At 60.7% G+C, this 27,537-nt stretch overlaps 1 protein-coding gene across 1 annotated transcript in view; it reads right to left on the reverse strand.

The window, feature by feature from the left end:
- Positions 1 to 416: 416 nt before the first annotated feature.
- PHF21B (PHD finger protein 21B) overlaps positions 417 to 27,537 on the reverse strand; it is a 90,998-nt gene continuing 63,877 nt past the window's right edge. Inside the window, exons 3-13 of the mRNA XM_043562874.1 lie at positions 21,919 to 22,011; positions 19,318 to 19,668; positions 17,042 to 17,182; positions 8,631 to 8,682; positions 7,987 to 8,063; positions 7,009 to 7,063; positions 6,189 to 6,211; positions 4,150 to 4,308; positions 2,849 to 2,924; positions 2,430 to 2,533; positions 417 to 1,488 (exon numbers count right to left, since the gene is read on the reverse strand). Of these exons, the coding sequence (XP_043418809.1) occupies positions 1,270 to 1,488; positions 2,430 to 2,533; positions 2,849 to 2,924; positions 4,150 to 4,308; positions 6,189 to 6,211; positions 7,009 to 7,063; positions 7,987 to 8,063; positions 8,631 to 8,682; positions 17,042 to 17,182; positions 19,318 to 19,668; positions 21,919 to 22,011 (1,350 nt within the window). The 3' untranslated portion in view covers positions 417 to 1,269. The remainder of the gene's footprint in view (positions 1,489 to 2,429; positions 2,534 to 2,848; positions 2,925 to 4,149; positions 4,309 to 6,188; positions 6,212 to 7,008; positions 7,064 to 7,986; positions 8,064 to 8,630; positions 8,683 to 17,041; positions 17,183 to 19,317; positions 19,669 to 21,918; positions 22,012 to 27,537) is intronic.

Here is a 27,537-nt window from a genome sequence, read left to right on the forward strand (position 1 = left end):
CCGATGCAGCGCGGCACCGTGTGATATGCTGGGGTGGGAGCCCTGCGGCTTCCCCGACGCCTATCCCGTCGTGCTAGGCCCCTCGGGGACCGGAGAAGCCCGGAGGCGGGGCGTGACGACCCAGCCCAAGACGCGGGAGCCCTTTTAGGACGGCGCCCTCCGCTCTCACTAACTCAAGCAGGCAGCAAGAAAAGGGACTCTCGAGTCTCCAAAGGCCAAACCCTCCGGAGGCCACGGCCCCCTCTCCCTCCCCACCCTCTCTCCCCGCCCCCCAGCCCCCTTCTGAAAGAACCCTCCGGATCTCTCCAGGTTGGGGGTTCCCCCAGGAAGGGCTTTTGCATTCGTACCTTGCAGCTGAGACTACCGGAAGGCATCCCCCCTTCACGTGAAATAGCTCACAATAAAAACGCCATACAAAAATGTAAAGTTATTTTTTGGCATAGTGTCTGTAACTGGCAAGAAAAGAGGAGTGGAACGCTTGATCGGCTCTCCGAGGGGAGAAAGGAAAAGGCTTCGGTCGTTAAGTTGAAGGATTCAACCCCAAGTAGAAAACCTGCCACGTGCCTCCCCTGCGGGCCTGCAGCCCCGTCTTGCCCAAAAAGCTCCATGAGAAGAATACGTCGGTGGCAAAAGGGAGTCCAAACGATCAGCTAAGGGAAGGAGCCTCGGGGGCACGCGGGGACCCTGGCAGGTGGGTACCGCAGCGTCCCTGGAGGGACCCACAGTGTAGTTTCTTTCAAGTTCAACAGCTGTGACTCTTAACGCTAATAATACTGACTGACAAGGGCCCGCGATCCGGAAGGCGCTGGAGCCCTGCGGCCTCGAGCCCCGAGCCCCGGGCCCCTACCTAGATTCGCTACCCACTGCTCGTCCCAACTACCCCTACTAGTCAGCTAGGTCCCCGGCTCCCCTCCCAACCTCTCTCTGCCCTTCTCTCCCCCGGGGGAGACAGCACGAGGCCGGGGAGACAGCTGTGCCTGGAAGCCAGGGGCCCGGGCCAGCCCCCCAACGGCCGGGGGACTGACTGTGCGCCCGGCCGTCTCGCGCCCACCTGGCCTCCTGGGGTCCCGTCCGCACGTGGAGGGTGGGACTGCATCCCAACCCGTCCCGGTTCCTTCTCCCCTTCTTTCCTCCGTCTCTCTCTCTCTCGGTCTGGTTTTAGTTTCGTCTGAAATTCATAGTGTTTATGAATTAAGGCGGACAGAACCCTCAGGTCTGGTGAGCGGGGTCCCAGGAACCTTCCGTGGGTGTGAAGCCGGTCCCTCGGGGTCAGTTGTGCCCCTGGGGCTGCTGGAGGGCGGGGTGCATGGCTGCTGCCGAGGGCTTGGTCCAGGGCCCGGCCAGCAGCGGGGCGGGGCTGGTGGTCGTCATGGCAACTTGCAGCACCTGCTCACCCTGTATCAGTCTCAGGAGGGCCCGCAGGCGGTCCAGGGATGTCTGGGTGCCCCTCTGCCGGGCCAGCAGGCTCGTCTTAAGCTCTAGGCATTTCTGTCAGGGGGAGAGAGGGGCAGGGGGAGGCTCTCAGAATTCAACCGTGCAGGCGTCCCGGGGCCGCCGCCCTCTCGGCCCCTCTGCCCCTACAGCTCCTCCCCTCCACTGCGGGGGCCCGAAGGACGCCGGCCAAGGGCCTCCGGCAGCGCTGGAGAAACCCGTTTTAGAGTTCAGGGCTAGAAACGGCGTGCCTGTGCCAGAGCGTGGAACGTTCTCCCTCGTGGCTGCGGTGCTGCCTTGCTGACCACGTCTACCCCTCCTCCTCCTGGAGGAAGCTGGGGCCGGTTCAGCCTCAACGACAGCACCTGCAGGAGACCTACGGATTGCCAGCCCGCTCTCTGCTCTGCTCCCGCCTGCTGTGCTCTTGCCTCTTCGTGGGCTCTCTACGTGTCACGTGCGTCAGGCAGCCAGGACGGGCGCGCAGGCTACAGCGTCAGCCATCTGCTGCTCGGGGAAACCGCTCCTACCCCCTGAAACTGTGTCCCGACTCCCAGATAGGCGTGATCAGAGAGCCTCTGCCCGGGCTCTTGGGAGATTAAATGAGATACCGCCTTTAAAGAGTTTCACTAGGGCCTGGCACCGCCCTCACCACCATTATCCCCTCCACGACCTCAGCCATCACCACCACCATCGCCACCATCGCGACCATCACATTATCACGACCACCACACTACGGGAGAGAAATCATCGCGTTCACATCACGCACGAAGCGCCTGAGGCTCCGAGAGCTTTGCCAAAGTCAAAGAGCCAGGAAGGAGCCCCAAGTCCAACCGCTCAAGACCTGAACGTCGAGCGGATCAGAGCCGCACTCCGCCTCGCGGAGCGACGTCCGTGAGTCCGTCTTCTCCTGGGGCCTCAGGGACGGGACAGCGAAACCCTGGCCTTGTATCTCGCGGCCGTAAGGTCCCCCAGCCCCCTGCCCCGCACCCCCAGCGCACCTTCACCGCCGAGGCCAGGCGCCGGTCACACTCCTCCAGCTGCCGGAGCTCGCTCTGTAGCTCGCTGCCTCTCTGTAGCAGCTTCTGCTTCTCCTCTACCTTGACTAGGAAAGAGAAGGCCAGGTGAGCCAGCAAACTAGGTGAGCAAAAAGGCCGGGCCGTGGGCGAGCGGGAGAAGCACGGAGAACCCGAGCCCACGGGCCATTCTGGCCACATCCTCCCGCAGAAGCCAGTGGCCCTGGCTGAGGACACAGGGACTGGAGATGAGCCCCCGCTCCCCCCACAGTGATGGCCCTGCACGCCGCACCGCTCCCAGGGTCCCTCCGCGCAGAGCCCTGGCTAGGAATGGCTGCGGATGGGCCCAGGGCGAGCCCAGGGGACTGGGTGGGGTGGGAGGGAAGGGAGCAAGACCGTCTTACCTGTCTTGTGGGTGACGTAGGAGTGCACAATGGCCAGCATCCCGGACCAGGGCACGCCACCGTCTTTCTTTAAGGCCTAGAGGGCACATGGGGAAATGAACAAGCAGACGGGCCAGAGCCTGCCTCGGTCTGGCCGCGCAGCGCTGGGGGGCGGGAGTGGGGGGAGCAAGGCTTCCTGAGCTGCAGGTTCCTCAGCTGGGACGGGAGGGAGCCCGTCCCTCCTGCCTCACGATCTGGCTCCCAGAGCTCCCCGAGGACAGGAGCCTTCGTATCGCCAGGGCCCCAGACCGTGCTGGCGGGGAGGAGTTTCTGATTTTTCCTGAATGAATGAATACGCGAATGACCACTGGGGTGTTCTTCCCTTGTGCCGGGCAGCCCCAGGCCAGCCGGGGGGCAAGTCGAGTGCCCGGTGAGGCCCCACCGTCACGCCGAAGCGGGGAACAGAATCCTGTTCCCCCTGTCTTCCTGCAAAGAGCTGCGACCCCCGGGCAGTCACGGTGCAGGGGCTGGTGGCACAGTGACATAGGGCCCACTGTACCCACCCTCTCCCTGGGTTATTCGGCCTACACTTTTTCTCAGGGAGCTGATGATTCAACTGTACAGCGGCTATGAAGCCTAGAGTTCTCTCTCTTTTTCTTTTTAAACTTAATTCCATACGGTGAACAAGTCCAAAGAATCACAAAACCTATGCAAAGATCATTTTCAATGACCACACAACATCTCACTGAGTGCACCCGCTGGGATTAATTCCACTATCTCCTGCTGCTTTGAAGTAGGCTGTGTCTTTCCTTTGTAAGTAAGGGGCGAGGGGCTTCTTTGTGCCCAGAATCCTATCTGTATTTGGATCATTTCTTTAGACTGCGTTCCCCAAAGCTAGATTCTGGGTTTAAAAGGTACGCGCGCTTTTGAGGCTCGGATAAAATTCTGCACCGTCTAAGAGTGCCTGCCTCACCACATGGCCACCGGAAGGGAGTGTTACTGTTTTTTTGAACCTGATTGGTTTTCATTCGTGTGTCAGCAGGGAGATGGGAGCTGCTAAGTAGTGCTATCGTTGTGGTCTGTGTTATCGGTCCAGCTCCACCCGGGAAGGAGTTTTGAGGCCAGAGCTGGAGTCACTGGGTCGTGCCGAGGCGGAGAAAGCCTCTCCCACGCCGGCCCCTCTGGTCACCCCTCCGTGGCCCGACCCGACCCCAAAACACAGTGTGAGCAGCTGCAGATGTTGTGCGGAGGGTCCCCCGGTACAGGGAGAGAGGCAGGGTGGGGGTGGGAGGGCTGGCCGCCCCGCAGCGCAGCCTCCTTACCTTCTGCTGGCACTTGGGACACACCCACACGCCCTTGGGCGCGGCCTTGAGGGGCGGGTCCAGGCAGCTGAGGTGGTAGGCCCCCGGGCAGGTGCCGCAGGGCTGCAGATTGGCCCCTCGCTTGCAGGCGGCACAGTGCTCATCGTGGGTGATCTCATTCTGAAAGAGAAGGGGGGGCGGGAGGCGGGTCAGTGGGGGGTGAGGGGTGGGGGTTAGGGGGTCCAGGTCAGCTGGGCTGGGAGGGAGCCGGACCCAGCTTCTGCCAGCGTTTCTCAGCAGCTCTGGGAGAGAGAGGGATAAGCCCGGAAGCCGGGGAGGAGGAGGCGGCCAGACGCGGGACTCTAGGGCATCCCCCAGGTCACGTTTACTAGGGGTGAGGGTCAGGTGGGTGTGGCCCCCGCATGAGACCTGGTCCCCAGATGCAGGTGGCGGGGCAGGCGGTCCTGCCGTGGCTTAGGAAACGGTCCCCCTCGGGTCCACACTGCTCCCCACATCGGGGGGGGGGGAGGGCTGGCCAGTGCTCGCCACGCGTCCCTCCCACACGGTTTCCTGCACGCGCTGCCTCGGGAGGCCCGGATTCACGGCGCTCTCCAGGCCCCTTGAGGGAGGCGCAGCCCGACCTGGCACCTCCGGCCTCCCGTGTGGGTTACCGCGCCCCTGTTTCCGCCTCTGTAATGTGGGCTAGCGACACCCGCCCCCCAGGCCACCGGGATGACTCGAGAGGAGAGGGCACCCCAAGCGCAGTCCAGAAGGAGCCTGGGAAAGGGCAGCTCCCTCTTTCCTTGGGACAAAGGAACTTCAAATGTGCCTTGTGGAGTCGTCATTTGGGCATTCAGCCTCCACTTACACACCTGCAGGGACAGGGGGCTCACTGCCTTTCCAGCCAGCCCGCTGCCCGGTGCACAGCCTTGACCGAGAGAGGAGCTTTTCCTAACGCCCTGCTTCCGGTGACCTGCAAAGTCTGAACGGTTTTCCACCACCCGCTAGAAACCCTTCTCCGTGCAAGCGACGTCGCTTCTCTACCTGTGTGTCAGCGGCAGCTTCCGACTTCAGAGCTGCAAGGGACCAGAGGGCTCCCATCGGGAACGACCCAGGCCACGAGGACCCTGGAGCCCAGGCCGTCCACGAGGGAGGGGGTAGCAGACCAAGGGCCCAGGGAAGGCGAGCCACTCGCCCGAGACCACTCAGGGAGCTGGAGACAGAAGCAGGGCCAGCATCGGGGGTCTCCCGCCTCGAGGCCAAGGCCCCTGCGGGACTCTGGGGTCTGCAGAAGCGAGGCTCAGGCTCCAGGCGTCTCCTGTGCTCACGCTGGTCGGGCACAGGTGGCTGTGGACGGGCACGGCAGGCCACCAGCCCTGATCCGTGACGCTACAGGGTTCTGGTGGCAAGAAGCCCGGAATAATCGGAGTTTATACCCGTCACCTGCTGCTGCTTAGTGGCTTGGCCATTCTAGGCATGTAGGGACTAGAAAATTCTTTTAGGACGAGATCCAAAACTTACTTAAAAAAAAAAAAAAGCCACTAAATAAATTCTGAGGCCATGCCTGCACATGAGGTCACGGCCAGCCTGTGTCCTGGGAAGCAGGGACGTGGTCTGTGCACGGGGGGATTGGGGTCTCACAGGATCACAGAAACGGAGCCGTGAGGGCTGAGACCCTGGGGGTTACTAAGTCTAGACCCTCGTGAGGTGGACAGTGAGAAACGGAGGGGACCCACTGCACCTAGCGTCACACTGGGGCCGAGAAGAGCCAGGTAGGGCCCGGCTGGCAGCCCCGGGATCAGCTGCCTCCACCTGGGCCTCCTTGGCTCCCGGGGTCCCTGCGTCCTCAGCTCGTGCTTGAACCCTGTGGGCTGGCCCTGGGGTGACACCTAATGCACCATGCGGGCTGGACGACGGCCGACGTGTTGTCGCAAAGCTCTCGGCGCTGAGGACGGAGCCTGCAGCCCCTCTACTCGGCTCCCGCCTGCCAGGAGCCCCCACACCTGGACCGTGGAAACATGCCCCACCCCGCCCAGGCATGACAGCGAGGGGACACGTACCTTCCAGCAGGGGTCCTCATTGGCTGGCACAGGGAAGAAGGGCGGAGAACATGTTAGCGGGCATTGGAGGAGTGCCGATCAGGACTGGAGGCCACGAGGCCCAGTATGGGCAGGGGGTTCTCACCCGGGGCATGACGGGAGCATCACTGGACCCGGGACACCCGGGTCTCACCCGGGACACTTGGGTCTCACCCGGGGCATGATGGGAGCACCGCTGGACCCAGGACACCTGGGTCTCACCCAGGGAGTAACAGGAATAAGGGTCTCTGCCCCGGTCATGGCCAGGACCCACCGTGGGACAGGCAGGGAGCTGCCCAGGGGAGGGACCCATGATTCCGGGAACCTCTCAAGGTGACTTATTTTCAACTGTTTTTTTCCCCCCATAACCACCCACCCTCCTTCCAGTAAGCGATGCCAAACCACACGTTTAATGATCACAAAAAGTGGTTTTCCTCTTAGTTTCTGGGTCAGGGCTGTCCGCACATAACGCTGTCCCGGGGGAAGCTCAGCTTCGGTGTGCACGGGACAGTTTACAAACTGCGGTCACATCCAGCCCTTACGTCGTCACCCAGCTCGGAGTCCCGGCACCGCCACCCGCCCTCCTCCTCCCTACAGACGACGACAGGGCGAAGGGGGCCGGGGCGTGGCGCTGGAATGCACCATCCGCCGGAAACAACTGTCCCGGCCGCGGACGGGCCAGCCCAGCCCCACGGAGGCCAGGAGCGGAGGGCCACCAAAGCCACCAGAGCCACCAAAGCCGACCTGGCCCCCGGCCCCACAGCGGCCGCGGCAGGAGAAGCCACGCCCCGCAGGCACTTACCTCTTGCTGTGAGGAACAGGGGGCTGTTGAGATAGTTGGATGCCAGCCGTTTCCTCTGCAGGGGACACAAAACAAAAGAAAAACCGTCTCGCGGGGAGCCCTCCTCAGTGACCCTGCCCCTGCCCAGGGCGTACCCGGGACAGACTCCCCACCCAGGGCTCCAGAGGCAGAAACAGGGAAGGACACTGGGGCTGCAGGGCAGGGGAGGGGCGGGCTGGCGTCAGCAAGGGCTCTGCCCTGTGGCAGGCGTGGAACCTGTGCCCGCTCCCCGCCGATACGTCCGCCTCACTCGGGAGGGACGAGTGGGGGGCCCCGAATCGGGGCCAACCAGTAACAAGCAGCCACCAGGTTCCCCGTCCGTCTGACTCCTGCACCTTGTCAGCTGGCTCTGGGGTCAGGTGGGGAGACGAGGGTGTGAGGGACTCGCTCCCCAAACCTCACTTCTCGGCACGGGGCCCAGGAACCCTCGGTACAGGGTCGGCCCCGGCACCCAACATCGTGGAGACGCGGAGGCTTCCGGTACGTTCCGAACGGTGGCTTCAGCCACAGGCCGAGAACACACGACCGACTTTGCACCCGCCTCCCCCGTCGCGGTGGGGCTGTGCTCAGAGCCAAGGGCGAGGCCCCCGTGGCAGGGCCGCTCGTGGAGCCACAGATGTGTCCAGGGCTCAGGGGTCACGGCTGGGAGGCGGCTCCTGATTCCTTAATCAGGTCATCTCTGGCCCTGGCCACAGACTGGGGACACTGGGGTGTGGCTTCGCGCACAGAGCAGGGGACGCTTTCATCAGTGAGCACGGCAAAGGGAACGGGGCCCTTTGGTCCAGACAGCGGTCAGCACCTCCTTGCGTGGAGGTCAAGGAACAGCTCGGTGACACCCTTCCAAAAGGGTGCAGTGCTCGGGACACCACGGGCCTGCTGGGGACACCATGGGCGGGGCGGGGGGGTTCCCTCCAAAGGCGCAGAGGGCGGGTCCCTCACCTCGGTCTCCAGGAGGCCGCTATAGGCGGGATTGGCTGTGCTTCTTCTCTTCCGCTCTTGGCGCTTGCTCTGGATTTCTGGAAAGACACAGACACAGAAGTTACTGGATCCTTCCTGTCCCGGCAACCCTGAACGCTTCCGCTGCAAGCCCTGGGCGGCCCCGTCCCCTCCTGCCCCGCATCCGCGCCCCAGAGTGGCCCCGGCACGGCTCCCTCTGGGGCGGACGGAGGTGCCGGCTTCCGGCCGGAGGGTGAAAGGTACCCACCGACAGTGCTGGTCCCCCGTGTGCCATCCCCCAGCCTGGGGCCGCCTCTCTCACGAACCCTGAGATCATAACCCGGGCCGAGGTCGGACGCTGAACCCACCGAGCCCCCCCAGGCGCCCCCAGGAGGGCTATTTACAAAAACCGTAGTAACAGTCACGAGTCTATCAGCAAGGCACCGTTAACGCAGCCCTCACACCCGTTCTTGCCAAGTTGTGCGGGGAGCCACTGAGGCAGGGGGAGCCGGGAGGCTCTCCCTCTGTGCTCACAACCTCCGGCACTTGGGACACACGTCCCAGAAGGGACTGCCGCCCCCCCGCCGGCTGTCACCCCACGGCGCAGGCCGGTCCCAGCCCAGCCTGCCGCTGTGCGGGGTCCTTACCTTCCAAGTGCTCCGTTGTGACCAGGCCAAGAGCTACCATGAAGGCGATTTTCTGAGAGAGGGAAACGGAGAGGCGTTACCACCACCTTCCACGTCTGTCCAGCCATTCGACAAATTCGACAGGAGCACCTACCCATGGGGCTGGCTGATCTGTCTCGGGTCTCCTTCGTTGCTACCTACGGTCCCCTCTCTGTCCCAGGACCCCATCCGGGATCTCCCGTTGCACTCAGTGGCCGTGCCTCCTTAGCTCCTCTGGGCTGGGCCGGATTTCTCTGGTTTTCTTTGTTTCTGATGGGGACAGTTCTGAGCTTGGGCTGGTCAGGTGTTTCAAAGGATGCCCCTCAGTTAGGATTCGCCTGATGGTGTTCTCATGGTTTAGACTGGGCTATGGGCCTGGGGGAGGAGGACCACAGAGGGGAAGTGTCCCGCCAACCCATCATATCCAGGGCACGTGTTATCAACGTGACTCAGCACTGTGACGTTGCCCTTGACCACCCGGCTGAGGCATCGGTCGGCCGCCTCCACTGAAAATCCCTCCTTCCCCGTCCACACTGTCCTCATTGGCAGAAGTGGCTGGTCACCACTCACACTTAAGAAGCAGGGAACTGTGCTCCCCGGTGGCCTTTTTTGGCCACGTAGACTAAAAAAAAATTTGTACGTAGTAGAATTTAGCAGTATTTTCTTTTTCAGCGTTTCGGTTTTTGAATCTTAGCCACAGATTCTGAGGTTGTAAACCAAGTTGCTTATGTTTTATTTCAGTATTTGTAATTTCACTGCTTACTTTATTTTATTATGATTTTTTAAGTTTATTTATTTTGAGAGAGAGAGAGAGAGCAGGGGAGGAGCAGGGGTGGGGAGAGAGAATCCCAAGCAGGCTCCACCTGTCAGTGGAGAGCCAGCCCAACACGGGGCTTGAACTCACGAACGCTGAGATCATGACTTGAACCGAGATTAAGAGTCAGAAGCTTAACCGACTGAGCCACCCAGATGCCCCTATGATTTTTTCATTTTTTTTTAATCTTCATTTATTTTTGAGAGAGAGAGACCGAGTGCGAGCGGGGGAGGGACAGAAAGAGAGGGGGACACAGAATCCGAAGCAGGCTCCGCGCTCCGAGCTGTCGGCACAGAGCCCGACGTGGGGCCTGAACCCACGGACCGTGAGGTCATGACCTGAGCCGAAGACGGAAGCTTAACCGACTGAGCCCCCCAGGCGCCCCTATGACTTTTTATTTTTATTTTATTTTTTTTCAACGTTTATTTATTTTTGGGACAGAGAGAGACAGAGCATGAACGGGGGAGGGGCAGAGAGAGGGAGACACAGAATCGGAAACAGGCTCCAGGCTCCGAGCCATCAGCCCAGAGCCCGACGTGGGGCCTGAACCCACGGACCGTGAGGTCATGACCTGAGCCGAAGACGGACGCTTAACCGACTGAGCCCCCCAGGCGCCCCTCCTATGACTTTTTAAAAGGAGGCTCCCCACCCAACGTGGGGCTTGAACTCACAACCCCGAGATCAAGAGTCACACGCTCTACCGACGGAGGCAGCCAGGCCCCCCTCACTGTTTACATGCAGGTTTATGAGCCGTTGGGAACGTATCCTGGCGTGAAATGCGGATTCCTTTCAGTTGAAACTTCCGTCTTTCCACTTTTCACTGGTTCGAGGAGCCGCTTGAATCGTACGCTAAATGATCACGCGTATCCGTGGTCTCTTTCTGGGCCCCCTGTTCTGTTTCCTACCTGCTCGTGAGCTCCCGTGGCACCGTGTCCCTACCTTGGCTTTACAGAACTCTGGCGGGATTAGGATCCTTTTCTCTGTGTTCTTCCTGTTCAGGGCTCTCCGGTCCTTCCTGCTTGTCTTTTGCAGGTGAAATTTACAAACCATGAAGGAGCCGGAGGGAGCCCCTTGGCAGCTTTTCTGGGATGATGTCAAGACGATAAATTAACATAGGGCAGGGCGCCTGGGTGGCTCAGTCGGTGAAGCGCCCCACTTCAGCTCAGGTCATGATCTCGCGGTCTGAGTTCGAGCCCCGCGACGGGCTCTGTGCCGACAGCTCGGAGCCTGGAGCCCGCTTCGGATTCCGTGTCTCCCTCTCTCTCTGACCCTCCCCCACTCACGCTCTGTCTCTCTGTCTCTCTCTAAAAAAATAAACATTAAAACATTTTTAAAAAATTAACGTAGGGCATAATGACAACTTTGTGATACGCAATCTTCCCCCCCAAAACCGTGGTGTGCCTCTCTCTCTGTTCCTCTTCTGCCTTCGGGGGTTTAAACTTACCCTCCAGCGGGGTTTGACTGGTGTCAGCGTGTCTGTCCCTAGATATTTAATCTTTTTGTTGCTACTGTAAATACGGTTATCTGTAAGGCTTCTAACAGGCTGCTCTGTGTTTCTGTTGACGATTATCGATGTTTTGCATTAATACTAAACCCCGCTGCCTCGACAACTTCTGTCTGCAGATTTGTTTTCTTATCATCGATTCTCTTGGGTTTTCCAAATCATTCCAAATAGTGACTGTTTACTCTTCCATTTTTTTTTTTTTACTTCTGTGCTGCTAAAAATAGTTCTCCCCCTCCATCTGTCGGCTTTACGTGATATTCTCTGAGTCACTGAAAGTCTCAGCTACGACGGAGACTCCCCCCGGAGCTCATCCGGCCTCCCCCTTCTCTCACGGCCCCCCCACCCCCGACGCTACGGAGATGAAGCATTTGTACGCGATCGAGATCGGAGAATGTCCTACCCTTTCGTTTCACCCCGCGGCTGCGTTTTGGAGCCGCCCGCCCGAGGGCTGGTGACAGAGGGGCCCCGGTCTCCTCTGGGCCGGTGGGGGTCGAGCCAGGCCCACGGAACAGCATCTCCCGAGTCCTTAGCAGATTTAAAACCTATCTGGAGGGGGGCGCCTGGGGGTGGGAGGGGGGGCTCGGTCGGTGAAGCGACCGACTCTTGACTTCGGCTCAGCACGAGCTCACGGTTCGTGGGATCGAGCCCCGCGTCGGGCTCCGCGCTGACAACACAGAGCCTGTTTCAGATCCTCTGTCTCCCTCTCTCTGCCCCGCTCTCGCTCTCTCAAAAATAAATACACATTAAAAAAATAATAAAACCTTCCACGCGGATGGAGGCTTCCAGTTTGAAGGCCAGCTTGGCGGGACGTAAAACCCTAGGCTCTTTCTGTCTCTCCTCAGGATCTTGTCGCGAACTCATGAACCGTGAGATCATGCCCTGAGCCGAAATCAAGAGTCGGACACTCAGCAGACTGAGCCCCAGAAGCGACCCCGTCCAGTAAGACTCTTAATTTCCGCCAATCACCATGTTCTTCATCACCAAGATTTCCAAACGGGTTTTACATTCACCTGATCTCGCTTTAACTTTCATGACATCGTTTGCCCCGTTATTTCTTATTTATTCCAAAAAGGGGCTGTTATTCCGTTTTTTAAAACACAAACTTGCCCGAGTACCCCGTAAACAAACTCGTGTGCAAGTCGTGGCCAGACGATGCCACAAAACGAGGTCCATCTGGAGGAAATTCACGTTCCACACGTGGACTCTGTCATACTCCGCGTGGACCGCGTCACGTGTTCCAGAATTCTGTCCAGACTCATCTGGGGCACAGCTCCTCCTTCCTGTTCTGTGTTTCCGTTTTTCTCTGCCTCCCTCCTGCTCCCCCCTCTCTCCCCCTCCCTCCCTCCCCCTCCCTCCCCTTCCCTCCACCTCCTGCTCCCCCCTCTCTCCCTCCCCCTCCCTCCACCTCCTGCTCGCCCCTCCCTCCCCCTCCATCCCTCCCCCTTCCTCCACCTCCTGCTCGCCCCTCCCTCCCCCTCCATCCCTCCCCCTTCCTCCACCTCCTCCTCACCCCTCCTTCCCCGTCCATCCCTCCCCCTCCATCCCCCCCTTCCTCCACCTCCTGCTCACCCCTCCTTCCCCCTCCATCCCTCCCTCTCCCTCCCTCCCCTTCCCTCCACCTCCTGCTTGCCCTCCCTCCCCCTCCATCCCTCCCCCTTCCTCCACCTCCTGCTCCCCCCTCTCTCCCCCTCCCTCCCTCCCCCTCCATCCCTCCCTCCCCTTCCCTCTACCTCCTGCTCGCCCCTCCCTCCCTCTCCCTCCCTCCCCTTCCCTCCACCTCCTGCTCGCCCCTCCCTCCCCCTCCATCCCTCCCCCTTCCTCCACCTCCTGCTCGCCCCTCTCTCCCCCTCCCTCCCTCCCCCTCCATCCCTCCCTCCCCTTCCCTCTACCTCCTGCTCGCCCCTCCCTCCCTCTCCCTCCCTCCCCTTCCCTCCACCTCCTGCTCGCCCCTCCCTCCCCCTCCATCCCTCTCCCTTCCTCCACCTCCTGCTCGTCCCTCTCTCCCCCTCCCTCCCCCTCCCCAGGTGTGGCTGTGGCCTCAGGCTCAGGTTGGCTCCTTTCCTTCTTGAAGAGCTTATGGGACCCACGCTGCCAGGTGTGAGCTCCCCCCCCTCCCCTGCCCTCCTGGTGGCCCTCACCCGATTCCGGCATTCCGGACCTGCAGCCCGGTGGCCCTGGGGTCCTGCTCGCTGCTTGGGCTTCTGGGACACAGCACAGCGGCCTCTCTGTTGTCTCTTCCTGTCACCGGCTAGTCCCCAGGACCTGGCCTTTATTGCTCACCTGCTCGTACCCACAAACGTCTTACATTTTTCCCGAAGCTCTCCCTTCCGGCTTAGCTCTTAAACTCAGGCAAACGACACCCGAAACCGGTCCTCAGGTGATGGCGACTGTCCCGCCAAGACCCGGCCCGGACCTCCAGGCCGTGACAGCCAAGCCCCCACCTCGTGCCTGCGCAGGTGGACCACGGAGTGACGCTGGAATGACGGGCAATCGCCTGAACCTCAATATGATACCGAAACCTCCCCCCGGATGAGCCTCAGCCGCGTTTACGGGACACGCACTGGGTGCACTGGCAGCTTTCGTCAAGGCGCCCTGTCTCCCTACGATGACAAGCCTTCCCTGTCTACTCATCCTGACCCTAAACCAAAGGCACCGCCCCCCCCCCGGGCAGTCAGTGTCCAGAGCTATTTCAAAGCTGACTTTGTGTGCCAACTCCGCCTGGCGCGCCTGTGACTCCCCACGAAACGAACTCGCGTTGGTCCCGTGACGTTCCTACACTTTTTCTGCCGTTGTTGTGGGTCTGCCGCAGGGGGCTACCTCCAAGTCGGAACCCCGAGCCGCCCCGGATCGATTTCAAGAAGCGGGGGGGTGCCTTGGTTATTTCTGAAGTTTAGAAAGATCCTTGTAGCTACTGGGAGGACAGACGGGGAGGAACCCGTCCAGGGGCAGGAACGGGGGCCGTGGTGACCCGGGCGGCGTGGGCATCTGTGCGCACGGGTCCCGCCCAGGGAGGTGGCCGCAGTCAGGGCTCGTGCGGGGCTGGGGCCCCTGCAGTCCTCGTGCTGTTCTGACGGCGGCCGGTCTCGGTCAGGTGCTGCCCGAGGCCAGGATGATGGGCGGCACAGGCAAGGCCACAGCTGTGTCCTAAAGGTGGCCGTGGGCCTCGAGACAGGGCCGAGGGGAGAGAGCCTTGGAGTCATTCCGGGTGCCGGTAAACTCGGCGTTCCCTTCCCTTCAGCGGGGCTCGTGCAGCCCCGGGAGCCTCCACTGCCACCAGCCACCCCGGACGCCAGCCCACTCCTCCGGCGAAGCTTCCGGGGCAGGGGCCGCCCTGGCCTCGGGAGCTCTGGACTCGGGCTCTTGGTGAACGGGCTCAAAGGGCGCCACAGAGCCCCGCGTCGGCCCCGCACAACCGCTCCCAGACCCCGTGTTATGAAAAAGAAAGTTTAATAAGGATTTTTACGCTGGGACGTGTTGTAATTGCCGGTTCTATTTAAGTCATTACACGTATTTACGCTAATTATGTAGTTAAATGTAATTATACTAATTGTATAAACGCACAATAACCGGGTGAGATATACTTTGAGGGAACACAGAGAATCCGCCCGGAAAACCTCCAGGAAGGCTGCGGGTCCCCGTGGGAGGACACAGGGGCGCACGCAGAGGCCGGCCCGGGGCTCACCGCGCACGCGGCAGGTGCACAAACGTCACGGAGGGACGGAACGGAGAGCCTCCTGAGACAAATCGGGCCCGGGGCCCACAGAGGACAACCCAGGTTATCTCAGCCTCAGTGAATGGTCGACTCTGAATCGAAGCTACTCCCAAAAAGCCAATGGGCTTTCTGGACACGCCAAAGGACAATAATGAAGTCACTCTCCCGCTCAAGGATATTCCATGGCCCCCCACTGCCCAAGGAATGAAGTTGCACCACGGCAGCCAGCATGCAGGCCCCCCAGGGTCAGGCTCCAACGTCTCTCCGACCCTGGGTTTAGGGTTTCTCATGCACACGTGCCACCTGAGGTCCAAGCGGACCCGCTGGCTTTCCTGGGCCTGCTAAATGCCTTCTCACATCCACGAGATTGTGCAAGCAATGTCCTCTGCACGACACGCTGTCCCTCCTGCCTCTGCCCCGCCCCTCCTCTGCAAAGCCTTCCTCAGTCCCAAGCAGGCTCCGAGCTGTCAGCACGGAGCCCGACGTGGGGCTCGAACCCACGGACCGCGAGATCGTGACCCGAGCCAAAGTCGGACGCTTAACCGACCGAGTCACCCAGGGGCTCCCCGACACTTGACATTTTTTAACCCAAGCTGAAGTCCTGGTGGTCGTGCCGGGAGGAGTGAGTTCCCCCAGGGCCAGGGCTCCAACTGCCCCATCTCCACGTCCCTACCCTCAGCACGGAGCCTGGCACGGAGCAAACTCTAAGACATGTCCGAAGAGTAAGTGAATGAACGGAAGAAAGGCTGACTTCTTTTGATAACGACAGCCCGTTGATTTAAAAGAATCATAAGGGCTCGGGAAATGACAGATGTCGGCAAGGATGCGGAGGAGGCACCTTTGGTGGGAATGCACACTGGTGCAGCCGCTCTGGAAAACAGTATGGGGGGGGGGGTCCTCAAAAAAACTGAAAACAGAATTACCCTACGACCCAGCAATAGCGCTACTGGGAATTTACCCAAAGGACACAAAAGTGCTGATTCGAAGGGGCACATGCACCCCAATGTTTACAGCAGTATTATCAACAACAGCAAAGTATGGGAAGAGCCCCGAGTGTCCATCGACGGATAACTGGATAAAGACGATGTGGTGTAGACGATGTGGTGTATACATATACACCGTGGAATACTACTCAGCGATGGAAAAGAATGAAATCTTACCATTTGCGATGACATGGGTGGAACTGGACGGTATTTTGCTAAATGAAGTAAGTCAGGCAGAGAAAGACAGATGTCATCTGAGAAACTTACAGATGACCATGGGGGAAGGGAAGGAAAAATACGATAAAAACAGAGAGGGAGGCAAACCATAAGAGACTCTCAGACACAGAGAACAAACAGGGCTGATGCGGGTAGGGGGTGGGGGGGGAGGAGGAGGGGAAAATGGGCAGTGGGCATTGAGGAGGGCACTTGCTGGGGTGAGCACTGCGTAGTGTAAGTGATGAATCGCGGGAATCTCCCCCCAAAACCAAGAGCACACTGTGCACGCTGCATGTTAGCCAACTTGACAATAAATTATGTAAAGAACAACAACAACAAAAGAATCACAAGTTGCTGTAGGAGCCCAGAGGGGTCTCTTCTGCCCAGTGAGGTGAGGTGGTCAGGGAAGGCTGCCTGGAGGAGAGGATGTCTGAAGTGAATCTCATCGGACAAACAAATAGGGGAGAAAAGGCCCCGGGGTCAGGGGAGGGTAGCCGCATGGAAAAAGGCCCAAAGGGTTGACTTTGGCCCAGGATGGCCGAGGACAGAAGCAGTAACACAAGAATGGTCACCTGCTGTCCCTGAAAGTTAACAAAGAATGACCTTGAATTAGCTGCTGGCCTCTTCCACTCCCTGGTGCAGGTGGCTCTGTGTTAGCCACGGAGAAGGATGCCACTCGTCCCTCCTCCTTCAGGTGGGGGTGGGGGAGGAGGCACTCACGTGCAATTTCTGGAAAGTTCTACAGGAACTTCGGGGAGTCATCTGCCTCTCCAGCGCCAGCCTTGGCTGCAGCTGGCTTCTGAGGCATTCGGGGTCTCGCTCTGCCCACCGGAGGGCCGTGCGTGTGTGCCGCCCGGAGCAGCCCCGTCCCCTGGACTGAGCAGACCCCGACCCGCGGGATCTTCCCAAGGATGCTGCCAGGAACGCTCACCACCCGCATTACAGACAAAGACACAGACGGGACCTGCCCCCGGTCACACTGCTGGAAAGCTGGCGGCAGGAAGTGCAAAGCCAGGCGCCTGCTTCTAGAATCTGTGCGAACGTCCGCCCCACAGCGCCACTCGGCGAGCCCATCGGCGAGACGCAAGGCCGAGGCCCAACCCCAGGGAGCTTCTGTTGTCCCTGCCTCCTGCACCGCGCCCTGCCCGACCCCGGCCACCCTACCTCGGGGTTCTCCTGGCTCGGGGGCCGGCCTTCCTTCTTCTTTTTGGTGGCCTGAGCTCCCTGAGATGGCTCCTCCGTGGGCGGCCGCGTCTCCGCCGTGCTCTCGGGCTGCGTCTGCACTTGAGGCTGGATGATGATGACCTGGAAGTGGTGGGGGAGGGGGGAGGGGTGAGGGGGGGAGAACTGGGGAGGGAGAGGGGCCTTGGAAGGCGGGATCACAGCGGACCGAGGAGGCTCTCGGGCCCAGGGGGCGCCTGCCCCCAGGGTGTGCGCCTCCAGCCCGCCCATCACACCGCGAGGAGGGTCTGCGTGAGGCTAGGCCTGGTTTAGGAACCAGAAGGGCCTGGGTTCAGGCCTCCGCTGGCATGTCGCGGCTGTGTGGCCTCGGGGCGGTCACTTTGCTTCTCTGAGCCTCAGCTTCCTGGCAATAAACACCCACCTCCAGGGAGGCGGTGGAGACCCGGGCAGCAGAGACTCAAGAAAGGTTGGTTTCTTTACCCCTACCTCAAACGCAGGTAAACGGAGGCCAGGAGGGCTCAGATTTGCCGCCTGAGGTCATCAGGGGTCTATCTGTCTGCAGGGCCCAGCCTGCCCACTCCCCAGCATGCCCCTGGGCCCCCGGGCCACTGTGTCTGAGGCTCTCACATCTGGCCTCAGCGGGGTGGGGGCGAGAAGGGGGAGGTAGACTCCAGACCCAGCTCAGTATCGCCCAGAGCGGCCCCACTCCAGCCAGCTTCCATCAGGGTTCAGGGTAACCGTGTGGTTTGATCGAAGGGTCTGCGGCTGAAAAGTCACAAAGGGAGTCGTGCAGCCCAGCCTCTCCCTCCCTCCGTCTGTGGCTCAACTATTTTGTTAGTTGTTTGGGGCAGGGAATTGGCAAAGGATCGCTATCTTGCACGGATCCGAGGGAAGGAATTCACCAGGAGCAGCCAGCCAGGGTCTGACCCAAGCCAGGAAGAACCTGAACTTGTATTTCTCCCCCTGAGAACATGACTGTCTCGTGAATTTGGAGCTCCTGAGCAGGAAGAGAAAACGCATTCTGTTTTTCGGCTGGCTCGAGGAGAGGTTCTTTGTTCTCCTTTGTATCACAATTTTAAAACCCCAGAATTCTCGGGATGGAAAAAAAAAAAAAGGTCCCTCTTTATATTCGTGGGAAGAAAAACGTTAAGATCCCCAGTAGAAAACAGGGCAAAAAATATCCTCAAGCGAGTCACGTTGAAGGAGACAGGATTCTTGAAAAGTATAGGGGAAACATTCGAGCTTCCTAATGACCAAAGGAATTCAACTTTGAACAGCGAGCATCTGTTCGCACCGATTAAACAGCAAAAAGCGTTTAGAGTGGCAACACGGAATGCTGCTGAGGTTGCAGTGAAAGGGGCACTCATCCCACAAACGCCTGCTGAGCTCCCCACTCGTGACCGGCCGTGGTCCTGAGGGCCACGTCTCCCCCACCTGACCACGGCTTGTCCTAACCGAGGATCCCCGGGGCTACCGTCCGCGGGTGGCAGGGCCCAGAACCACAATACTCCCAGAAATACACCGTGTGCAACCACGTACAGGAGCAGGAAAGCGGGCCACCAGCTCTCAGGCTGGGAATTAGGAGGGACGCTGACCATCAGCAAGACGGGCCTTGTGGCAGATCCCGAACTGGGGACAGAAGAAAGGGGGCCACCTAGAAGAAGGGGTGCCTTTCACGCAGCCCCAGAGGCCTCGAGCCGCACAAGCACCAAGGAGTTCGGAGAGGGACACAGAGAGGATCTGAGTTTTGGTTTTCAATCTTGCCAAGACATCACGGGTTTTCCTTCCGGGCACCTGGCGTCCCCAAAGGTCCTCGGCTACCCAGCGACACCGGCCAGAGACCCATCGTCAACAGCTCCGGCCTCCTCCGGGCACAGACCTCACTGCCCAGTTAATGACTCCCGTGAATGAAGTCGCTCATTCGCTGCCCAATCATCCTTTTTCCACCGATACGGATGCATTCGGCCACGCGTTTCGGCCACACACCCGCCCGTCCGTGCCGCCCCGTTCACGTGTGGAGCCCTTCCCCTTCGTGCCTCGTTCCCACCACCATCCCTTCCGTCACCGACTCCCTCCCTCCCTCCCTCGCTGGGTGCCCCAGGCGCTCGAGCACTGACCCCTCTCCTGACGGCTCATTCGCGCCTCTGTTCACACCCGCTTGGTTCACCCTTGGTTCACCGGGCCCGCAGGTGGTCACTCCGCCAGCCACCCGCCCGCTCCGTCCGGGCCTCCCGCGCCTGCGGGCACGACACACCCACCTTCTTGTCGGCACTGATGAGGAGGGGCTGGACCATGACGCTGTCGCTGACCACAGACACGGCGGTGCTGGGGGCGATGGCGGTGGCATTGCTGGGGGCGGTGGAGATGATGGCGTAGGCCACCCCGGCGCCGCTCAGGGGGGAGGTGATGGCCGAGGACTCGGCGAGGGCCTGGGGCTGGCTGCTGGGCGTTGGCACATGGCTCACGGTGTTGTTGGCGGTGGGGAGGGCCGGGCTGGGGTTCTTGACGCTGACCACGGTGGCCTTCTGGAACGTGGGGGGCTGCTTGGGGGGCCGGTCCCGGCCTGGGGTGACGGGGAGGCTGTCTGGAATCAGAGTCTTTGGCCTAACCTGGGGAGGGAGGGAAGGACAGTCGCACGGTGGGGCAGACACACAGGCAGGCGGGGTGACGACAGACGCGGAGGAGGGGCGGCCCCGAACACAGCCGGGACTCGGGAAGGGAGGAGCCCGGGCACGGACGCGGCCGGGCTCAGAGGCCTCCCGGGTGAGAGGCGAGGGGACAGCAGTGGAGAGGCCGCGGGGCCCAGCTCCGGACCCAAGCCCCTTCCGGCTCAACCCAAAACGGTGACAACCAGGAGGGCGATGGGAAAGCTGCACGTGGGCCAGTCGGGTGCCCTCTGGCTCCAGCCGCAAAGCAGCGAGCTCTCCCGGAAGACAGAAGTCCACAGGGCGCTGTCGTTGCGGGGGTGGGGGGGGGGTGGGGGGGACTGGGAGGGGCCACCGGGGGCTCCCGGCCCCGCTCAGTCTGCTTCGTGATCGGGGTGGGGGCTGCCGCCGTGTCCCCTGCGGAAGCCACCGGGCCGGGAGCCACATCGCGCTCTGCGAGGCCCACGCACGCAGAGTGAGAGCAGGTGCGGGCAGCCACGACGTGGTTCCGGCCAGCGCTCTGGACGGCTCGTCCGGGGCCAGCCCTGCCCCTCCGGGACCCGTGTGGTGCCGGACACGCGCCTCATCCGTGCGCTGGGGGTGGGGAGAAGGCACAACGTGTGCGTCCTGTCAGCTGTCGCCAGCTCCCCTGCGACCAGAAACGAGCCTCACGCCAACCCCGTGACATCTGCCCTAGGGCCACCTTCTTAGGGACGAGGAGGCGGAAGAGGGCCCGCCCTGTCTTACCTTACTGGCCCCCCCCGCCCCCCCCGTGACCACGTTGTGAAGCAGGTACGTTGGCCTATCCTACAGATGAGCAAATGGAGGCCTGGAGAGGAAGGGGCTTCCCCAGGGAGAAGAACAAGGCTCCAGCCTCGTTAGGGCAGAGGGACGTGCACGCGGGACCTCCACGAGCCTGCCAGGTGTTGGCGTGGGCTGGCGGCGGGCTGGGTTGGCTCCACCCATGCCCTCGTGGAGGGAGGGGTTCGGGGTGGCTCCCACAGGGCTCTGGGACCTTGAGCAGGTCACCTCGGTGCGGCGTGCCCCTCAGTCAAGCTGGCGTCTCGTCCACCTGCTTCTCGCCAGGGCCCGCCAGGGGGCTGGCCTCCCTTCTAGTGCCCTGCCCTTCCCCCGCCAGCTGGGCCCTCCCGCCATCGGGGGACTCCCCCAGGCGTGTGATCCTGTCCTGCTGCGTCCTTGGCACGCGGGGTCAGGAGCAGAGCCCGGCACAAACACCGATTCTGAACGTGAGAACCTCGGGAAGTTTCCTTCTTCTGGTCCTCGCCTGCCTTGGGCCAGCCTGGGGACCCCCATCCTCTTGGGGTGGGGGGTGGACCGGGTGGGCGGCGGTGGGGGCTGGGGGCGGGGGGCCTCCCAGCTGCGATGTCCGTTCAGGTCAAGTGAGGCCGTTCTGGGCCGCCCGTTCCTCCCAGGTCACTCCGGGTTTGGTCCACACTGGCCAGCTCACACCACGTAATCCCAACTCTGGACGGGGGCGAGCCGTGCCCAGGCTGCAGGGGCTGGGCCTCCAAGCCCGAGAACACGGATGCGGGGGACCCCAGAGCTCATGACTTGCGGGAGCCGTCCTCCCCTCTGGGGCCAGCAGCCCTGGCGGGCCACCGGGCACACAACACTCGCTCAACACAGCCGAGCACCGGTGAACCGCTGGCCTGCACCTGCTGCGTACCAGGACGCCTCTGTGCCGTCCGATTCATCCCCACGGCCACCAAGGAGCCACCTGCACCAGCCCCTCTGCAGCACAGGAGATTCGGTCCAGGAGGGTCGAGAGGCCAGGCGACTTGTCCAAAGTGCGGAGCCCAGGCACGGACCAGCCGAGCACCTCGCTGCCTCCCCGAATGAATCATCTTGGGCAGAGTTTCTGGCGCTGCTTTAACTGTGACCGAAACGCCTGTGACCTCGCGACCCGGTCCCGACACAAGGGATTCGAGAAACAATGCCTTCGGTGCATCTTGCTACGTTCTGTCCTATTCTAGTCCAGCCTCGTTGATTCCGTGAAAACAGAAAAAGTCCTGGTCACGACCCACTAAAAGGATTCTGCAATTCCTCACTGTCGACACTGGGTCTACTCGGAACGTCCGTCTCCTCCTCTCACAGGCAGGAGAGGCAGGGGAGGGAAGGGACGGGAGCACGTCCTCGGCACCAGAGGGGCTGGGGACAGACAGACTCTCCGGGGCCCACCTGCGAGCTGCTTACCTGAGGTAGCACGGCCGCTCCTTGTCCGGCCAACCTCTGCAAGGAGCTGACCTGAGGACCCGTGACAGGCACTGCAGTGATGGTTCCCAAAGCCTGCAAGACAGGAGGGGGCGCTGAGCCAGGACCACGGGGACACGGCGCTGAGACCACGAGGCCCACCCGGCGGGTGCGTGGCTCCCGCCGGGCTGGCCGAGCAGGGGGCAGCAAACCCCGCCCTTCCCTTCCTTCATCAGGAGTTTACGATCACCGAGGTAACTTGATCGTGTAAGAAATTCTGGAAACTAGGGGCGCCTGGGCAGCGCAGTCGGTTAAGCGTCCGACTTCAGCCAGGTCACCATCTCGCGGTCCGCGGGTTCGAGCCCCGCGTCGGGCTCTGGGCGGACGGCTTGGAGCCTGGAGCCTGCTTCCGATTCTGTGTCTCCCTCTCTCTCTGCCCCTCCCCCGTTCATGCTCTGTCTCTGTCTCAAAAATAAATAAACGTTAAAAACAAAATTAAAAAAAAGAAAAAGAAATTCTGGAAACTAGAGCGAGAGAAAGGACGGCATCGTCCAGAAAATAATTAGCCCTGAGGCACCTTAGCTTTTTGTGTTTATTTATTTATTTATTTTATTTTTGGGACAGAGAGAGACAGAGCATGAACGGGGGAGGGGCAGAGAGAGAGGGAGACACAGAATCGGAAACAGGCTCCAGGCTCTGAGCGGGTCAGCACAGAGCCCGACGCGGGGCTCGAACTCCCGGACCGCGAGATCGTGACCTGAGCCAAAGTCGGATGCCCGACCGACTGAGCCACCCAGGCGCCCCTCTTTTTTTTTTTTTTCTAATGTTACTTATTTATTTTGAGAGAGAGAGAGAGAGAGAGAGAGGGAGGGGCAGAGAGAGAGCCAGAGAGAGAGAGAGAGAGAGAAAACCCCAAACACGCTCCCAGCTGTCAGCACATAGCCCGACATGGGGCTCGACCCCACGACCCTGGGATCATGACCCGAGCTGAAATTAAGTGTCAGATGCTTAACCGTCCGCAACACCCAGACGCCTCGACTTCTTAATCGTTTATTTATTTATTTATTTATCTATCTATCTATTTATTTATTTATTTATTTTCTACTTATTTTGGGGGGGGGGGCAAGTGAGCGAGGGGCAGAGAGAGGGAGAGAGAGAGAGAGAGAGAAGAGGGCTGGATCTCACCCAATGTGAGGCCCCAACTTATTTATTTATTTTGGGGGCGGGGGACGCAAGTGCGTGAGGGGCAAAGAGAAAAGGTGAGAGAGAGAGAGAATATCCCACAGTGGGGGCAGAGAGGGAGAGAAAGGGAGGGAGAGAGAAGCAGGTCTCACCCGAAGCAGGGCTTGTGCTCACCCGACTGGGGGCTGGGAACTCATGGACCTGAGCCAAAGTCTGAGGTTTAACCGACCGAGCCACCCACACCCCCCCCAACCTGCTTTTTTAAAAGTAAGGTTTTTCCCATGGATACCTGTACGCTAAAAACCAAGAAAAATGAACTTGAATCCATACGTGGCGCAATATTTTAAAAACCACAGCAAAATGCAGCAGAGCCTAAATGTAAAGCCCAGAAATACAAAGCATCTAGAAAAAAAAACCGCAGGAGAAAATCTTTGGGACCCTCGGGTAGGCAAAGAGTCATACGTTTAACACCAAAAGCATGATCCATAGGAGAACGAATTAGTAAACTGGGCTACAAAAAGAATTTAAAAACTCCTGAAGCTGACCTGTGAAGACAGTAGAAAGCCCCAGACTGGGAAAAACACACTTAAAAGTCGGCTGATAAAAGACTGGTGTCCAGACTTCGACTAACTCTTGAGGGGCGCCTGGGTGGCTCGGTCCGTTGAGCGTCTGACTTCAGCTCAGGTCATGATCTCCCGGTTCGTGGGTTCGAGCCCCGTGTCGGGCTCTGTGCTGACAGATCAGAGCCTGGAGCTGCTTCGGATTCTGTGTCTCCCTCCCTCCCTCTCTCCCTCTCTCTCTCTCCCTCCCCCCTCCCCGGCTCACTCTGTCTCTCAAAAATAAACAAACATTAAAAAAACCCAAAAAACTCTCGAAACACGCTAATCAGAAAACGTGATGAAAACAACGAACACAAGATCCGAACGGATACTTCGCTAAAGACGCGTGGACGGCAAACGAGCCCCCAAGAAGATGCTACACAGCGTCGGTCATTCGGGAAGTGCTCACTAAAGCCCCAATGAGGGACTCCTCCCGCCTCCTCGGGGAGGGACCAGATCGGGACGTGGCGGTGACAGACAGCAGCTGACCCACGGCTCCTGGGAACGTAAGAGGGCACAGTAACCCCAGAAAACAGTCTGCCCGTTCCTCAAAAACTTAAACGCACACTTACTGCTCTGGACTGAATGTGCGTGTCCCCCCAAAATCACATGTTGCGAGTCCAGGCTCTCGATGTGGGGGTGTCAGGAGGTGGGGACTTTGGGAAGTGTTCAGTCAGGAGGGTGGAGCCTTATGAACTCGGTGGGATTAGCGTCGTGTAAAAAGAGCCCCAGAGAGACCGCTAGCCCCTTACCCCACGCGAGGTCTCAGCGAGAAGAGGGCACCCGAACACAGAGGCGCCCCGATCGGGGACTTCCAGACGTCCCGTTTGGGAACAGCCTAAATGCCACCAGGCCCACAGCTGAACAGCCTGCGCTGTCTCCACCCAACGGGGCATCGCTCGGCGATCAAAAGGAATGAGCAACTCGTACACGCGGCCGGGACGAACCTCCAAATGTTGGCTGAATGAAGGAGCCGGGCACCCCCGCCAAAAAGGAAAGCAGGACGTGTCGTACGATGCCATTTATGTAAGATTCCAGAAAGAGCAAACCAATCTCCAAAACGAAGCAGCAGGTCAGATCACGCGGAGATGGGGGGGGGATGGGAGGAAGGGATTACAAAACGCACCGGGAAACGTTTCCAGGTTGTGGGCGGGGGGATGTGTTCACCGCCCCGATTCTGGTGCTGGTTTCATCTGTCCCCAAATGACACAGCGGAGGGTCTCAGGCCCCACAAGCCCCAGCGCAGCTTCTGCTGATGGAGGGCCGGCTCCTCCCTCCTCTGGAATAGGTCACCTGCCCCAAGTGGGTTCAGGTCGTCCAAGCCGGCTGCCCGCCTCTCGGTGGGGAGCCACACCCTGCACACTGAACCGCAAATCCACCGTGGACATTGGCCGGAACAGGGCTGGACGCGCAACACAGCCAGCATGAAAAACACACGCGGTCTCTTCTCGGGGACGCGTCTCAACCCGTAATGCCGTCTCAGGTCTCTGGCCAGAACAGCTTGGGGAGCAGTGCTAAGATAACGCCCCAGGCGCCCCCCAACGCCCACATTTTACGAGTCTGCCCTGCCTTCTGCAAAGGGATGAGTGTGGAAGGTTCTGCCCTCCCCGGCCCAGCCCTGCTGGCGATCCGCACCACCTGTGGGGCCTGCCTCCAGCCGGATACAACCCCGCCACCCCGACCACCCCCGTCCGCCCCGCTCCGGCCCAGGCGTGCACAGGTGGAGGCAGGCACGGTGCCCTATCTGATTAGCAAGCTTCCGGGTGATTCTGCCAACCTGGGGACCACAAGCCAAGAGGAAACCGCCCTGTCCCTCTAGCAGGTTCTGCATCAGAGACCCCCACGGGCACCTGGTGTCATCAGTGAGCGAAGCTGTGTGGCCCCCTGGGAGCAGGGATTCCTGCACAGACGGGAGCCGACCGGAAGATCCCGAGGCCGCACAACTTCTGGGCAAATGCACGCCCAGCACCGACAGGAGCCAGGGAACAAGGGGCCAGCCTACTTCCCCTGGGAATCCCCTTCTGGCTAAGACGCCCCCAGACAAGCCCCCGGATGCCACCAGCTCGCAGAACGAACAGCATTCACCCGCTGACCCCACCAGCTAAAACCCTGCCTGACTGCAGCCCAGCCCCACGGCGGCCGCTGCCTGGGGCTCGCTCGGGGTGCCTGACCGGGCTTTAAGGAGCACCTCGCAGGGTGTCGGGGTCCCTCTGTGCCGGGGCATCGAGAGGAGACCCAGAGACGGGACCACCCCCGGGTCAAAGCCTGAAGTCCTGGGCTCTTAGGAGAAGTCTGCTACAAACGGGGCTGCTGAGCCGGGTCCCTCCACCTCGCGCTTCTGGGAACGCTGGGTCGCCTCCCAGGACACCAAAGTCACCTGCCACGAGCGTCCACTCCCCGTCTGCGCGGGGCCGGCTTCCGGGCACCCTGCAAGCCTCATCTGTTTGCTCCGTTTCTAAGTTCCGCCCCCAGAGTGCGTTCTTCCATGTCCTTATGAAGCTTTAATTAACAAGCTGAAAAGACATTTTATCTGGCAGGGGCTGACCTTTCTGCTCCGCGTCGGAATTTATCGGTACCAGCAGAAACAATCATCTCAGCGGCTATGTCACGAGCACTGGATAGTTTATAGCCACACTTTCGTCAGGATAAATGAGCTCTTTAGGACTACATTTACAGCTCTAAGCATCTTAATAGGGAAAAAAAGGGCCATAAAAGTCAAAGATAACTTCACATTTGTCCTGCATCGGCGGAGTCCCTGGGGCAGCCCGGCTCTGACAGCAGCTGCGTGGGGCCCCCCAGCTCCCGGGGCCCAGTCCCCTCATCTGCCACAGGAACAGAGCCTACTGCACGGGGCGCGGGCGGGTCGGAGGCAGCGGGCGCCGCGGGGCCGGCTCGCACGGTGAGCGCTGGGCAAAGGGGGAGGGTCGGAGCCGGCCAGCCTGCCGGGAACGGGGGAGGGACGGGACTCGTGGCATCAGCCTGACCAGGTACCCGCGCCGGAGTGGCCCCTGTCTTGTTGGGCAAACCTGGGCACCCCCTGACTCTCAGATGGGGTGTACGGACTTGCCTCTCCCTGCCCCCAAAATCAGAGTAAAATACCCTGGTGCCCAGCAGCGCGAGGAAGAAGAGAAGGAAACCAGACCCACCACCTCTCGGGCTTCCCGCCTGTGTTCCCACCCACCGTGTTTTCTTCTGTGCCCAAGTGCAGACACCAGAGCTTTCAGTAAACCCCCGGCCAGGGCGAGCCACGGGACCAGGCCACGGGGCCACGCCCCCGCCGGGTGGAGGTGCTTTCATCCCGACTTGCTGCTCGTGCACTGCGGTGGCCAAGGTTCCTCCCCGTCGTGGCCTCCCTAGACCTCCGGGCACTGCCAGACGCCCCCTGCCCACGGCGACCCCCTTCTCTCCCTCATTCGTCCGGCAAACGTCCCGGAGCACCCACGGGGTATCTGGCTGGCAACGGGGTCCGTGAGCCCGGCCTCACCGCGGCTGCTCCCACCCCAGCCTCTGACCCGAGGGACCAGAACCGGTCTCTGCTCCCCTGCGGGGCGGGACAGGAGGGCCCCTTCGGCAAGGTGGGGCGGGGCAGGGCTGAAGCCCCTCTCCGTGTGGAGTCCAGCCCAGGTCCTGGCCGGAGCGGGTGTCTGACAGATGTCATTAAACCAGGAGGGCCTCGGGGAGCGGCCGAGGGACGGGGGGCTCTTTCTGCACGCCGGCACGCACGGCCACCAGGGTCCACCATCAGGTGGGCCTGCCCTCTGGCACCTGCATAGGCGGCAGGCCACGGCCAGCTTCACCCCTGCCTGAGCCCGCTCTCCACACCCACTCAGACCGTGACCTC

This window comes from Prionailurus bengalensis, chromosome B4 (assembly GCF_016509475.1).
Source record: "Prionailurus bengalensis isolate Pbe53 chromosome B4, Fcat_Pben_1.1_paternal_pri, whole genome shotgun sequence".
Lineage (NCBI taxonomy): Eukaryota > Metazoa > Chordata > Mammalia > Carnivora > Felidae > Prionailurus > Prionailurus bengalensis.